This window comes from Pelophylax lessonae (assembly GCF_965119305.1).
Source record: "Pelophylax lessonae genome assembly, chromosome: 8".
NCBI lineage: Eukaryota > Metazoa > Chordata > Amphibia > Anura > Ranidae > Pelophylax > Pelophylax lessonae.
Genome location: NC_138775.1, coordinates 241,787,612 through 241,799,830, shown reverse-complemented (window position 1 = coordinate 241,799,830; position 12,219 = coordinate 241,787,612). Strand labels below are relative to the sequence as shown.

Here is a 12,219-nt window from a genome sequence, read left to right as displayed (position 1 = left end):
TACAGCACTGCCTGGCCGTGCCTCTAAACTTTCAGCTCTTACAAGGAGAAGACTGATCAGAGATGCAGCCAAGAGGCCCATGATCACTCTGGATGAACTGCAGAGATCTACAGCTGAGGTGGGAGACTCTGTCCATAGGACAACAATCAGTTGTATACTGCACAAATCTGGCCTTTATGGAAGGGTGGCAAGAAGAAAGCCATTTCTTAAAGATATCCATAAAAAGTGTTGTTTAAAGTTTGCCACAAGCCACCTGGGAGACACACCAAGCATGTGGAAGAAGGTGCTCTGGTCAGATGAAACCAAAATCAAACTTTTTGGCAACAATGCAAAACGTTATGTTTGGCATAAAAGCAACACAGCTCATCACCTTGAACACACCATCCCCACTGTCTAACATGGTGGGGTGGTGGCAGAATCATGGTTTGGGCCTGCTTTTCTTCAGCAGGGACAGGGAAGATGGTTAAAATTGATGGGAAGATGGATGGAGCCAAATACAGGATCATTCTGGAAGAAAACCTGATGGAGTCTGCAAAAGACCTGAGACTGGGACGGAGATTTGTCTTCCAACAAGACAATGATTCAAAACATAAAGCAAAATCTACAATGGAATGGTTCACAAATAAACATATCCAGGTTAGAATGGCCAAGTCAAAGTCCAGACCTGAATCCAATCGAGAATCTGTGGAAAGAACTAAAAACTGCTGTTCACAAACGCTCTCCATTCAACCTCACTGAGCTCGAGCTGTTTTGCAAGGAGGAATGGGCAAAAATGTCAGTCTCTCGATGTGCAAAACTGATAGAGATATACCCCAAGCGACTTACAGCTGTAATCGCAGCAAAAGGTGGCGCTACAAAGTATTAACTTAAGGGGGCTGAATACTTTTGCACGCCCAATTTTTCAGTTTTTTATTTGTTAAAAAAGGTTGAAATATCCAATAAATTTTGTTCCACTTCATGATTGTGTCCCACTTGTTGTTGATTCTTCACAAAAAATTAGTTTTATATCTTTATGTTTGAAGCCTGAAATGTGGCAAAAGTTCGAAAAGTTCAAGGGGGGTGAATACTTTTGCAAGGCACTGTATCTAATTTTGAAAAACAATTTTTTTTTCTAGCAGTACATAGCATAAGATTTATTACCGAGAAAAATTTAGGCCAATTCTGCCTGTGTTCCTTATCTCACAGAAAAAAAATAATGCTCAGAATGCACCTTCTAACCTATCTGAGCAACTATTATCCTGGGAAGGGTTGACCTGAAGGCTTCCACTCAACCCACGGACATGAGGTCATTGCCTGCTTCTTCATCCCACCTCCCCACCTCTATAAACAGAAGACAGCACCAAGTTACAACAGATTCAATTTTATTCTTCTGTTTTAGGGTTTGCCTTGTCTGAGTTTACCTGCAAGTAATCCAGCTGTAGAAATGAAGATAGACAGGATGCTGGGGTTGTAAAGAGCAGTCACAGAACTGTCTGTAGCTCAACATGCAGCTAATCTGCAATATTCTTCCCATATTCCAAGACAATGCTGGATCCAGAGACCACACTTCTCAAACATCTAACAGCTAGTTGACAAGCGACAACTTCAGTGAAGTACACTTCTGTTGCAAAAAACTTTTCAGCCTACATGCAGAGTTGTATAAAGTACTCGAAACCCATACCTGAGTAAAAGTATAAGTGCTCGATCAAAAAGTGACTTGAGTAGAAGTGGAAGTGCTCGATCAAAAAGTGACTTGAGTAGAAGTACTAAAGTATTCAACATTTTTTGTACTTAAGTATTGCAAGTAGTTTTTTTTTAAATTTTGCTACTCAAGTACTGAAAGTAAAAGTACCAGTAGTTTTGAAAAAAAAATTGCTACTCAAGTACTGAAAGTAAAAGTACAAGTACTGTGTTATGTAGTTATTAAAGAAAGAAGTCAAAAGTTTGAACATCATATTGTTTTTTATTATTTCAAATGCAGCTTTTATTTATACATACAGTAGCATTTATTTTGGTATGCGCTGATAATACACATGTTTTGAGCTTCATGAAACCTGCCATCTACTGTTCTGGCAGTGGTAATTTTTATAATAGTAACGAGTAACTATGCAGCACAAAAAAAAAATATTGGAGTAGAAGTATTGAAATCATCGAAAAAATGTAGTGAAGTAAAAGTGGAAGTAGGAGAAAAAAATTATACTCTAGGAAAGTACAGATACCGCCTTTCGGTACTTAAGTACAGTAGTGAAGTAGTTCTACTTAGTTACTATACATCTCTGCCTACATGAATGTCAAATACAAAGCTTTACTTCCATCCCCTCAAATCACAGAATAAAGTAGGCTTAGACATGTGATGGAGCACTGTGTGGTATACATTGCTGCAGTACAAATAAGAGAAATCTTACTTGGCCTGAAGGTAGCTAAGGGCCTCTTGGAAGTTGTTGTTCAAGAACATGTCGAGCGCCTCCATGCATTCTGTTAAAGAAGTCTTCAAGTCGGAGTCTTGAGGTCTGCAACAGATAAAAGACACATCACTAGCAAGATCACTTTATATTCACAGAATATACTCACACTACTGGCACAGTTCTAAAAGTATATGAAGCCCAGATGACCTGAATAATAAAAAACAGCTCTTTCAATCCTCACATTTCCTATTAATAATTCTAAGATTGACCATGAATAAAGAAGTGTCACATATGTCAAAAACATATTAAAGTAGAACTATAGGCAAAACCTTTTTTTTCCCATTTTGGATCGAGTAAGGGAGGGTTATAACCCCGGGCAGTTTTTTTTTTCCATCTGTGTCCTATTGGGGAGACTTACCTTCACTTCCCGTCTCATAGCCAAAAAAGGAAGTGAGAGGAAATGCCTACAAATTAAAGGGAATCCATTGGGGCCCCCAGGTCAACCTTCAGCATGTGGCTGAGAGCCGGAGCCAGCTGTGCCCTCCCCCTCTCCAGGCCGGCGCTCTAGTGATCGCTGGAGGAGCAGAACGGAGAGCGAAGAGTGGTGACTTACTGTTCTTACTCAGAGCGGACTGAGAAGTCATCACTCAATTTTCTGTCTTAGAGCCAACGTGGAACAGCTGCAGCAACCCAATACTTCTCCTTAAAGGTTTTTGTGGAAACTTGTAAATCCTCCTTTGCAATGGGGCTGTGCTCACAATGCAAGGGTTAACTGCTTGTTAAGTCTAGAGTAAAGCAGTATTACTTACCTAATCCTCAACTCCCCAGGCAGATGGCGCTCCTCAATGCTCTAGCAGCGGACTGTCCCTTGCATGCTAATGTCCAATGGAGGGAGCATGGGGTAGAAGAAGCTGCAGGGACTGGTCTACCATTACTGGGGAGTAGCGGGTTTGATTGGTAAATCTACTTTTCCAGGCCACTAGACCTCAATAGGCAATTAAATCCATGCCGTGCATGTATGATAGACAGACAGATAGATAGACAGACAGACAGATGTGCTCCAGCTAATTTTTTTCCCCCGTTTTCTTTTCTGACATACCTCCATAGTGTTCTACCAAAACTCCAGAAGATTGTATGCAAATAGTGACTTTCTGAAAGTTGGTATCTGCATAGAATTAGACATGCCCCATATGACAGTTCTCAGGACCTGGCCATCTCCTGAAGTTCAATTATTCTTCAATACTTTACAGTCTTCTACCCATTACTAGCCTTAATATTTAAAGAAAGACCAAAACTGTAAATATTTACCCCCCCCCCCCCCCCCATCCATCCCCACCAATAATCCAACGTCAGAGAAATTCCTTTGCCACCAATGGCATCTTCTATCTGGCTTCTTCCAGGCACTGAGTCTTTGGCTGCTTTGATTGACCAGTGCAGGATGATGTAATTCAGGATTTAATTTATCCCGACACACAGACACTGTATCAAAAAATGTACCCTGATCTGCGCATGCAGGGCTGCTGTTAGAAATCGCAGGGCCCCGTACAGACTACCTGGCAGGCCCCCCCCCCCCCCCAAGAAAATATTAAAGATATATTTAGCTAAAATTACAACAAAATCACTATTATCGGACACAAATATAACATAACTCACATAATTCCTGCTAAATCTAAAAAAAAAACAAAACTGTTAAATAAAAAAGATGAGATGAGAAAAATATACAGGCTGGGCAGTTGGAGCTCAGTGATCAGAGAGAGAGAAACAAAGTTACAAATAAACTCCTGAGCAGAGATAAGTGCTGGGAGGGGGGGCCCACACAAGGGAGGGGATTAGTGAGGGACGACTGTCTCTTTCTCAACAGATAAAAGCTGATAGCAGGGAGAGGGACAGATCAGATTCAGGTGCTGGAGGAAGATTTCTGTATTTGCTTTCTTGCATCTGTAATTTTTTACCTTTAGCACTGCTTTAAGGCCTCATGCCCACTGGACGTTATAAAAACACCAGTAGCGTTGGATATAGAAAGCTGTAGCTGTATATGGAGTTTTGCAGCGTTTTAGCAGTAGCGTTTTTCACCAATTTAAAAAAAAAAAAATCCATAATTTTCATTGCTTTCTGTATAATTTGTACAAGCAAAAAGTTATCATACAGAATGTGTCATAGCAAAACTATACTCCCAAAAAAGCTTATCGGTCAAAAACGCTGATAAACGCTGTATAGCTGCGTTTCTCAAGTCCTGCTGCATAGCTAAAACAAAAAGTAGAGGAATCACTCCAATGTGCGGAAATCCTTGGTTGTCACCACAACTAGTGTGCCCGTTGGAAGATTTCCCCCCATGTTCTAGTTCTGGTGACAGCCCACAATTTTCTAAGGGTCGCTGAAACTGTGACTGGGCACACTTCTTCTGGTTCAGGAGCACTCCACAAAACAGGGACTCCCCTTAGAAACAGGGAAAGGATCCAGTGTTAAGATACTCAAATACAAACAATCCAATGACAGCGCCAAACAAACGTCCAAGAGTCCAAGGTTTTTAATGATATAATGATTTAATAGCAGGGAAAAAAATGCAATGTGTTTCTGGGGCCAAACATCCTTGAAATGCGTTGGAATTTTTCCGTTATGGATCAGTTTAAGGCCTTGTTTAGGCAGGGCTTACATAAGTGTTAGGGATAGACCGATTATCGGCAAGGCCAATATGCACTTTCCCCGAGATATCGTTATCTGCCCCAGAACTGGCCGATATTGCTGATATTTTTGTGACGTCATTCTGCCTTCTTAGGCCGCCTCCCTCGCCTTGGATAGCCTGGTCTGGAGTCGGGACTCGCTGGAAGTGTATCACAGCCATACACCCACCCACAGCAGCCCAGTGCCAGCCAGCCACCCACATCCACAGGCCCTGTACCAGCCAGCCACAGGCCCTGTACCAGCAAGCCAGCCAGCCACCCACAGGCCCTCTACCAGCCAGCCACCCACAGCCCCTGTGCCAGCCACCGACCCACCACAGGCTGCCAGCCAGCCACCCACCACAGGGTGCCAGACAGCCAGCCACCCACCAGAGGGTGCCAGACATACAGCCACCCACAGACAGGGTGCCAGACAGCCAGCCAACCAAAGGCCCTGTACCAGCCAGCCACAGGCACTGTACCAGCCAGCCGCACACAGGCCCTGTACCAGCCACAGAGTGCCAGTCAGCCAGCCATGCCCCGCAGGGTGCCAGGCAGCCAGTCACCCACCCACCACAGGGTGCCAGCCAGCCATCCACCACAGGGTGCCAGCCACCCACCCACCACAGGGTGCCAGCCAGCCACCCACCCACCACAGGGTGCCAGCCATTAAGCATTAAACAAAAATTAACATGTTCAGTACCAGATTTGTGTCAAAAATTGTCTTTATTTTTCAAAACTTTAAATGTACAAAATATCGGCCCATATCGGCCGATACCGTTACGTTGTGACCAAAATATTGGTATCGGCCCTGAAAAAAACATATTGGTCTATCCCTAATAATGTACCCCTGGACGGCCGTGTTTATACACACAGGGATTCAAAGATGTTAGGTGCATGCCCGAGCAGTCAGTCCTGTTGCTGTCAATTTGGACACAGCCGCTGCTCCCCATCTGACATTCACGTGGATGCATATCCCTGAACGCAGACCGTGTGAGTTTAGGAACACGCATCCTCACGCATATCAGATTGGGAGCAGAAAAAATCAAACGCGTTTCGGGGAGTGGGCCTGGTCCGGAAAAAAATGTTGGATTTTTTCTGCTATGAATCTGCTAAAAACTCTTGGACGTTTGTTTGCCATTCTCATTGGATGATAAATAAGCAAAAAAAATAAAAAATAAAAATGATCAGGTGATCTAATCCCTCTGTTGCCTTTAGTTATAGTTTAAAGTACATTGTCCCTTTAATGCTTCTGAAATGTCAATAAACAATGAACAGCCAGAAATCTCAGTTCTCCATCTGTTCTGCTCTACCTTCTCTGTCTTCCTGCCATGTCATAGAGGTGGCTGAGAATGCTCAAAGGAGGGTGTGTGTGAAAAAGGGCAGCTGCACCCTGCGTCACATGAGATAGGAACCTAGGACAATGCCACCTGAACTGTCACCTCCTACGCCTCTCCAGCCTACGTAATGCTTTTGTCTATAATTGGTGTGCTCAGTGTTATACAGTAACCATGTTATTTATCGCCCAGCGGTACTGCAGCCTGCCCCTCCTGCTGCAGACAAGGTGTGTTTAGAACTTCTTATTTCCGTTCTGCTCTATTACCCGAAAATAAAGTTCAGATTGAAAACCAGTCTGTCTAGTTAGATGGTGAAGTGTGGTCAAGCTGTGTCTGGATCTTGATGGCACAGAGAACAGGATAATGTCACTCTATAGCTGTCATATGGTGCTGCTAAGTATTCCTGCCCTTGGTAAACACAGGTCAGAAGAGGAGAGATGCATCTCCCAGATCTAAGAGACAATGATATCACTCTTCTGATATTTTTTTTCATCCAGGTAATTTGTGCAGAGTTTAGTGGGATACACACTATAAGAAAATCGACGAACGATTGTCCGATTTTCCTCGTTGTTTCACAGCAAATCTGAACCGATGAAAGAATTTTCGTACGAAAATTCTCATACGACAAAAGATTTTTTTGTTGTTTATTGTTTCTGATCATACGCAGTCTTTTTCTGTTTTTTCTTGTACAAAAATCGTACGAAAACGGTACACATTAAACAAAAGTACGTACGAGAAACATTTTGGAATTTGTCCCTTCGAGAATTTTTGTACGAAAATTCTGAATCGTCTGTAGAAAGTTCTGTAAACACTATACGAAAATCGTACGAAAATTCTTTGGACGAAAATGTTCGCCCGGTTTTCTTATAGTGTGTACGAGCCTTTAAGCCCCGTACACACGATCAGATTATCGAATGATCTGTCGTCCATTTTTTGTGGCATGCTAGTCTGATGTGGAAAGTGAAGAGGTTATTTTCATACGAATTTTCCCGTACGACAGAATTCTACTTCAGAAGTGATGTCATGTGTTGGATTGATTTGTATGTGTTCTTTCTCTCTGAGCATGCTTAGTCTTGCTCTTAAGTTTTTTTTCCGTCAAAATCTGTACTAATGAGACGAAAATCGGACGTTGTTTTGACGAACGACAAAAATTTTATGGCCTGCACATCAGGATTTTGTCGGCCGAAAAGTTGGAGTTGGCTGTCGAAAGCACCATACTAACAATCCGAAAATCGTCAGATCGGTCGTCAGACGAAATTTCCCTTCAGATTTTCTTATCGTGTGTACGTAATAAACAAGCAAAAAATTGGGGGAGCAGACCCTGAACATGTATATCTAAAGCCGGTGCAGCTATGGACCAAGCGACATGTATATTAAAAAAGAATAGCGCACACATGCAAAAGAAATGACTATCAAATATGGAGACAATCCATAAATAAAAATGGGGATTTGGTCCCACCATATGGCCATATCGTGCTCAAGCCCACCACTACGTCAAAGTACCCCATTGTCAGTGGGTCCTACACTATCCATAAAAAAAGGATGAATCCAGCCTCTCTAACCCTTGGAGACAACACTCCTTGCTGGGAGAGATGTGCTAATGCACTACAAGGGACTCCTCCTATATCTACTTGATAGTGGACACTGATAGAGTACAGGTGTGTGTGGGGGGTGGGGTGCTCAACCTCAGAAGTCTGACCAGATAAAAAAATGTATGTATTGTCTCCATATTTGATAGTCATTTCTTTTGCATGGTTGCGCTATTCTTTTTTAATATACATGTCGCTTGGTTCATAGCTGCACCGGCTTTAGATATACATGTTCAGGGTTTGCTCCCCCAATTTTTTGCTTGTTTATTATGTATTCGGTCTGACCAGACTTCTGAGGTTGAGTACCCCACCCCCCACACACACCTGTACTCTATCAGTGTCCACTATCAAGCAGATATAGGAGAAGTCCCTTGTAGTGCAGTTGCACATCTCTCCCAGCAAGGAGTATTATCTCCAAGGGTTAGAGAGGCTGGATTCATCCTTTTTTATGGATAGTGTAGGACCCACTGATAATGGGGTACTTTGACGCAGTGGTGGGCTTGAGCACGATATGGCCATATGGTGGGACCAAATCCCCATTTTTATTTATGGATTGTCTCCATATTTGATAGTCATTTCTTTAGCATGTGTGCGCTATTCTTTTTTAATATACTTATCGTGTGTACGTGCCTTTAGGCTTCAGTCATCCAAGCAGCACATACTTGCATCAAAGAGATCCTGGAAACAACTTTAAAAAATTGCAGGTAAAGCACAGGAAAAACAAATAATTTAGATGTTTACATGAAGTGTTTGTCCTTTCCAATAATTAGGTTTTATTTATTCACTTTCAATGTGCCTTTGAACTTGCTAGAAAATCAGACTACTCCAGGAAGCGTTCATTTTCTAGCCTTGCACGTCACAGCCCACTCCTCTTCTGGGAGTGCTTAATTACTCCTTGTGCAATCCCAGCTCCTCTGCCCCTCCCCTTCCTACATAACCTGTTTTGTAGCTGCTGGGGGAGGAGTGATGATGAATAGTTTAGAGCAGTGGTCTTCAAACCAAATGTGGCCTTTTGCTATTCCTCCACCTGATACGTGACACTATGCTGCCCACTGATACCAACAATGGGGCATAATTCCCAAATGTGGCCCTTTGCTTACCTTTCTCCTGCCCTTGAGGCACTACTTCTCTAACTGATATGAGATATTATTCTGCCCATTGACACCAACAATGGGGCGTAATTCCCAAATGCAGCCTTTTGCTTGCCTTTATCCGGCTCTTGGGGCACTATTCCTCCAACTGATATGAGATATTATTCTGCCCACTGACACCAACAATGGGGCATGATTTCCAAATGCAGCCCTTTGCTTGCCCTCATCTGACCCTTGGGCACTATTCCTCCAACTGATACAAGATTTTATTCTGCCTACTGACAACAACAATGGGGCATGATTCCCAAATGTGGCCTATTGCTTGCCTTTATCCGGCCCCTGGGGCACTATTCCTCCAACTGATAGGAGATATTATTCTGCCCACTGACACCAACTATGGGGCATGATTTCCAAATGCAGCCCTTTGCTTGCCCTCATCTGACCCTTGGGCACTATTCCTCCAACTGATACGAGATATTATTCTGCCCACTGACACCAACAATGGGGCATTATTCCCAAATGCGGCCCTTTGCATGCCTTTATCTGGCCCTTGGGGCACTATTCCTCAAACTGATAGGAGATATTATTCTGCTCACTGACACCAACTATGGGGCATAATTCCAAAATGCGTCCCTTTGCTTGCCTTTATTAGGCCCCTGGGGTACTATTTCTCCAGCTAATAGGAGGTATTATTCTGCCCACTGACACCAACAATGGGGCATAATTCCCAAATGTGGCCCTTTGCTTGCCTTTATCTGACCTTTGGGGTACTATTCCCCCAACTAATAGGAGATATTTTTCAGCCCACTGATACCAACAATAGGGCATTATTCCTAAATGCGGCCCTTTGCTTGCCTTTATCTGGCCCTTGGGGCACTATTCCTCAAACTGATAGGAGATATTATTCTGCTCACTGACACCAACTATGGGGCATAATTCCAAAATGCGGCCATTTGCTTGCCTTTATTAGGCCCCTGGGGCACTATTTCTCCAGATGATAGGAGATATTATTCTGCCCACTGACACCAACAATGGGGCATAATTCCCAAATGCGGCCCTTTGCTTACCTTTATCCGACCCTTGGGGTACTATTCCCCCAACTAATTGGATAGATTATTCTGCCCACTGACACCAACAATAGGACATAATTCCCAAATGTGGGCCTTTGCTTGCCTTTATCTGGCCCTTGGGGGACTATTCCTCAAACTGATATGAGATATTATTCTGCCCACTGACACCAACTATGGGGCATGATTTCCAAATGCAGCCCTTTGCTTGCCCTCATCTGACCCTTGGGCACTATTCCTCCAACTGATACGAGATATTATTCTGCCCACTGACACCAACAATGGGGCATTATTCCCAAATGCGGCCCTTTGCTTGCCTTTATCTGGCCCTTGGGGCACTATTCCTCAAACTGATAGGAGATATTATTCTGCTCACTGACACCAACTATGGGGCATAATTCCAAAATGCGTCCCTTTGCTTGCCTTTATTAGGCCCCTGGGGTACTATTTCTCCAGCTAATAGGAGGTATTATTCTGCCCACTGACACCAACAATGGGGCATTATTCCCAAATGCGGCCCTTTGCTTGCCTTTATCTGGCCCTTGGGGCACTATTCCTCAAACTGATAGGAGATATTATTCTGCTCACTGACACCAACTATGGGGCATAATTCCAAAATGCGGCCATTTGCTTGCCTTTATTAGGCCCCTGGGGCACTATTTCTCCAGATGATAGGAGATATTATTCTGCCCACTGACACCAACAATGGGGCATAATTCCCAAATGCGGCCCTTTGCTTACCTTTATCCGACCCTTGGGGTACTATTCCCCCAACTAATTGGATAGATTATTCTGCCCACTGACACCAACAATAGGACATAATTCCCAAATGTGGGCCTTTGCTTGCCTTTATCTGGCCCTTGGGGGACTATTCCTCAAACTGATATGAGGTATTATTCTGTCCAAGGACACTAACAATGGGGCATAATTCCCGACACGGACATCAACTATGGGGCACTATTCCTCCCACTAATGGGGAGACTGTTTACTCCTACTAATGCCAGAAAAAAATTCCTATTCCTACTGGCAAAAATCCGGACCCCCTGAAGCCTGAAGGACAGTAAACTGGCCCTTTGTTTAGAAATTTTGGAGACCCCTGGTTTAGAGTGTCATTTGAATGCCAGCTTTGAGCCTGCTGTGGCTGCTGATATCACATCCAACATAGCAATGCCCAGCAGAAGTCTCAAGGCTTTTGGATGTGTACACAAGGAAGGCTTTTACAGGAAAATAAAAATTCCATCTGTCTCTCCAAAGCTTTCCTTTTGATGATAACATATAAATATAACCACTGAAAGTACTATTAAACTGCCAAATATCCTAAAGCACAACTCCAGGAATTAACCTAACTGCAAACTTCCCTTGTGCACACTGAACAAAGAAGGGTTGCTCTGCCGCCATGTTCTCTGATCGGATGAGGTGGAGAGGAGGGGTGGATGATGTCACAATCTCCTCCTCATCCAATAAGGGAACGCCTTGTATTGCATTCTCTGAATGAACAAGGTAAAAAGGAGGGGAGGATGACATTGCGATTTCCACCTTGTCCAACCAAAGAACGCCTTATATTCATTGAAAAAAAAAATACAAGGCTTTATCTGATTGGTGGCAGCAGGGAACCCCGCTGACAGCTGATGACTCGTCGGTTGTTAAGGACGTGGCGGCCAGCTTCCCAGCTCGCTCCTTAGCAACCAGCTATAAACAGTGTTTTTAAAGGGGAAGAAAAAAAACACAAAATGCTAAACGCAAAATGCATGAAAACTGCATGCAAAAATATGGGTTTAAAAATGCAAAACGTGCCTGAAAAATGAATCAGCTGCAACTGCAAAGATGTGAACCTAGACTGACTTTAGATTTACCAAAACTATATACTATGAGGTCAAACCTAAACACTTTCAATGTATATGCAATCTGGTAGGCCCTTGCACTACATAGTTGAAGGCAAATATAAAGGAAATTGAATAAGAAAATTGTAAAATGTAGGGCCAGATTAAGAAAAGTGACAATACAAAAATACAAAACCAAAATAAATGTAATATCAAAAATTCCAAAAATGTCCAAAGTTCAGTAAATGCTCCAACCACCAAAGTACAAACA

At 43.1% G+C, this 12,219-nt stretch overlaps 1 protein-coding gene across 1 annotated transcript in view; it reads right to left on the bottom strand.

Annotated features, from left to right (window-relative positions):
• Positions 1-12,219, bottom strand: part of TTC39A (tetratricopeptide repeat domain 39A) — a 144,712-nt gene that overhangs the window by 100,096 nt on the left and 32,397 nt on the right. Inside the window, exon 2 of the mRNA XM_082265735.1 lies at positions 2,385-2,489. Within this exon, the coding sequence (XP_082121861.1) occupies positions 2,385-2,489 (105 nt within the window). The remainder of the gene's footprint in view (positions 1-2,384; positions 2,490-12,219) is intronic.